The sequence below is a fragment of the Penaeus japonicus genome, unplaced genomic scaffold (assembly GCF_977035675.1).
Source record: "Penaeus japonicus unplaced genomic scaffold, GWHDUDI00000001_assembly GWHDUDI00000020, whole genome shotgun sequence".
NCBI lineage: Eukaryota > Metazoa > Arthropoda > Malacostraca > Decapoda > Penaeidae > Penaeus > Penaeus japonicus.
In genome coordinates this window covers 37121072-37124521 of record NW_028234422.1, presented here as the reverse complement: position 1 = coordinate 37124521, position 3450 = coordinate 37121072, and the positions used below count along the sequence as shown (strand labels likewise).

The following is a 3450-nucleotide window of genomic DNA, read 5'->3' as shown; positions in this document are numbered from 1 at the left end:
TATATATTATTTAAGCAATGTATCCTTTCCGTCATAACATATGGATCAGAAACATGGACTACGACCAAATTACTTTGGGGAAGTTAGTAAGCGTTCACAGAGGAATGGACAGGTTCATGCTAGGGAGCTGGCATAAGAGTCAGAAAAAGAGCAACATGGATTAGGGAACAGACCAAAGTAGATGGAAAAAGGGCAGCGTGCAGGTTATATATATCGGAGAATATTGAATAGATAACTAAAAGATACCAAGGGCGAGACCAATGAAAAGATGGCGTTTAAATTAATGAAATTCGAAGGCCTAAGCAGTAAACAAAGGGCTCAAGACCGGAATGATCTGAAAGAATGTGTGTGAATGTATAACACATATATGTATATATAAGAACATATATACATATCTAAGTATATATATGCATATGTATATATACATATATATGTATGTGTGTACATATGTAAACACCAGTAAATAGAATATTTACTATTTTTTACTTTTATACGCAGCATGTCAGTATTATGTATGTCTATTAGGTACATGATAAAAACTCATAAAAATCATACTGCCTTGCATTCAATGCTTTCTCTATAGTTTTGAATCTTGTATGGCATATTATTGAACCATTGCATTGGCTACTTTAATGTGAAACTCGTGTAAAAGTATTGGGTTCATACAAAATATGGATATTGTAGATAAGGTTTTATTGAAGAAAATCAGATGTGAACGAATTTCGTTCAATAAATAGTAAAAAGGGGAAAATATAAATATGGCTCATTTCATATCACTGAGATCGCTAATATGAAGCAGACACTAGACTTAGAAAAAGAGATTTAGTAGTCGTTGCGTTCGTAAGGAAGAGGCACTGGTGTGGGTCCCACGGGAAGATGGTCGCCTACGGGCTGGTAACCGCCGGCACCAGAGGTGAAGGTCAGCTTGATGGGGATGCCTTCGGGAGCGGTGTAGCTGGACACAGAAACAAAAACACCATTAGCATTTTCACAAACGCTCTACTGGAATGGGTCTATTCGCAATCAAAGGAAGTGTTTCAAGCTCAATGGAAAAGTTGCAGTTATATATTGATAATGTGTATATAATTAGTACCTAAACCTAAAGTTCTCACCTCCATCCTCCTGAGGACTCCTGTCCATCAGCCTGCCTTCCAGCCTCGTTCCTGGCGATGCCGTTTCCAGTCTCGAAGTCGAAGGTGTACTCGCCATAAGCGTTCTGTGTGCGGTCGTCCTTCAGGATTGGGATGGGAGTCTTGTAGCTGTCGGCGACGACCACGGCCACCAGGCAGGCGAGCTGTTTGGGAATTGAAACATCAGAATCACACATAGAATGACTTTTTCCGTCATTACTTTCTTATGAGAAAAAAAACAAGTAATTATATTTCTGAGTATTTTTTTCATTTAAACGCCTCGATAGATACACCATATTTTCAGTCATAACCACAAAATTGTATTCCAACGAAAGAAGCTAAAACGCTCACAACAAGAAGACGTTGCATCGTGATGGTTGTACAGTAGTGTGTTGTTCCCGAAAGACGAAAGCTGTTTATATATACAGTCCACAGTAGGCGGAGCTGTCTGGTTGAAGGCGGAGTCACAAGGTTTCACCAGGTAATGAAAGTATTGCCTCCAATAAGTACATACTATATATCTATATATCTTTCTATATATATACATATAAATTATACATAAAAAATTGTATATATGTGTGTATATGCTAATACAAAAATATATATGATATTTAGATAGATATAGATGTATGTGTGATTTATGTGGTGTACATAGTTCAAATGCGGTTTTAAATAATGTGTTTGAGTTTGTACTGTGCATAATGTTGTGGTTTTAATATCAGTTCCAATATATATATATATATATATATATATAATATATTATATTATATATATATATATATCTATATATATATATGTGTGTGTGTGTGTGTGTGTGTGTGTGTTTGTGTGTGTGTTGGCATTGGAAATATATTTCCATGTCTCTATGAATACATATATATGTAGATATATGTATATGTATATATATGTGTGTTTGTGTGTCTGTGTGTGTGTTTGAGTGTGTGTGTATGTATAACTATAAATATGTATATATAATTATGCATATATATGTACATATACTGTATATACATATATATATATATATATATATATATATATGTATATGTATATATATACATGTGCATATATACGTATATGTGTATGTATATACATACAAATGTATAACTATATGTACATATATTTACATATTCATATATTTATATATATACATATATACATATACATCTATACATAAGTACATGCATGTATACATAGACGTATGCATATATATACATGTATTAATACATATATAATCATATATATCTCTACATACACATAACCGCATGTTTATGTCTATGTATGATCTTCATATCATTCAGCCTTGTGTATAAACTTTTCTATGATAATTCTTGTACCCAATGTGGCAATACCGTCTGAAAGCAGTATGACTTGAAACCTCTTTGAGAACTTATTTCCCCTTCCATTCTGGCTGTTTCATCTCATTCTAGAGTTTGACATTTTGTTGATTCATATATGAATATATATACATATATATATGTGTATATATACATATATATATAAACATACACACACATATATATATATACACATACATATATGTTTATATTGTTACGTAGCTTTTGTTCTTTAGCAATAACATCAGTTGTTCCAGAACAGGGTGCATAACGGAACCCAATCTAAGTAAAATAAGTTGATGTCAAGTATGATCGAAAGAGTAATTATCCTTTTGTTCCTTTTAGATTACGATTATATTTCCTTCAATATTCATTTGTATATAGATGTCCTTATTTTCAACTTTGTTGCAGTCACTGTCGTTATAACTCACTACTTGTTACCATATTTTTACGATCTATTCATATTCTCATTCATTATCATTTCTTCTTTTAGTTTTCTTGGCACAATATCATTTGTTTATCATTAGTATAGCATGTAATATAAATTAGTAATTAAGGTAGGAGTTTTAAAGTCGCTTTTCAACTGATTTATATAAATTATATTTACACCATCACCGGTAGAACAAAAAATCACAAAAAATGCATAATTCTTGAGCACATTTATTTAGACACTTCAATGATAATAATGATAACATAGAATAATATATATACATACATATAGGACAATAAATCAGGGCAACTTAAAATAATAGATCTAAAATATCGTAACCACAACCCGGCTCCGCCGACCACCGACCAGCCATCGTCACCTCCTTCCACTACCTTGTCCAAGGTCGTTCTCCCTCCTTCAACCGTAGCTACCCCCTACAACCCCTTAAAGAGTCGAATAGAACCGAAACCCAAATCTTTAGTGTCGTCGAACAAGTTTCTAGTCCTGTCAGTCCGTCACTGTCTCGAGGATAACATTGTGAGGTCATCTATGGAGA

General features: G+C 33.2%; 1 protein-coding gene across 1 annotated transcript; it reads right to left on the bottom strand.

Moving 5' to 3' along the window:
- Nucleotides 1-678: 678 nt before the first annotated feature.
- Nucleotides 679-1597, bottom strand: LOC122254317 (endocuticle structural glycoprotein SgAbd-1-like). Its single transcript, XM_086547812.1, has 3 exons — nucleotides 1482-1597; nucleotides 1113-1294; nucleotides 679-955 (listed from the first exon to the last, which is right to left on the bottom strand). The coding sequence occupies exons 1-3, from the start codon at nucleotides 1497-1499 to the stop codon at nucleotides 823-825; spliced, it is 333 nt and encodes a 110-aa protein (XP_086403938.1). The 5' UTR covers nucleotides 1500-1597; the 3' UTR covers nucleotides 679-822.
- Nucleotides 1598-3450: the final 1853 nt, after the last annotated feature.

Coding starts and splice junctions, on each gene's coding strand:
- LOC122254317 (XM_086547812.1), bottom strand. Junction 956..1,112: donor GAGTCCTCAGGAGGATGGAG/GTGAGAACTTTA, acceptor TTCTGTGTCCAG/CTACACCGCTCCCGAAGGCA.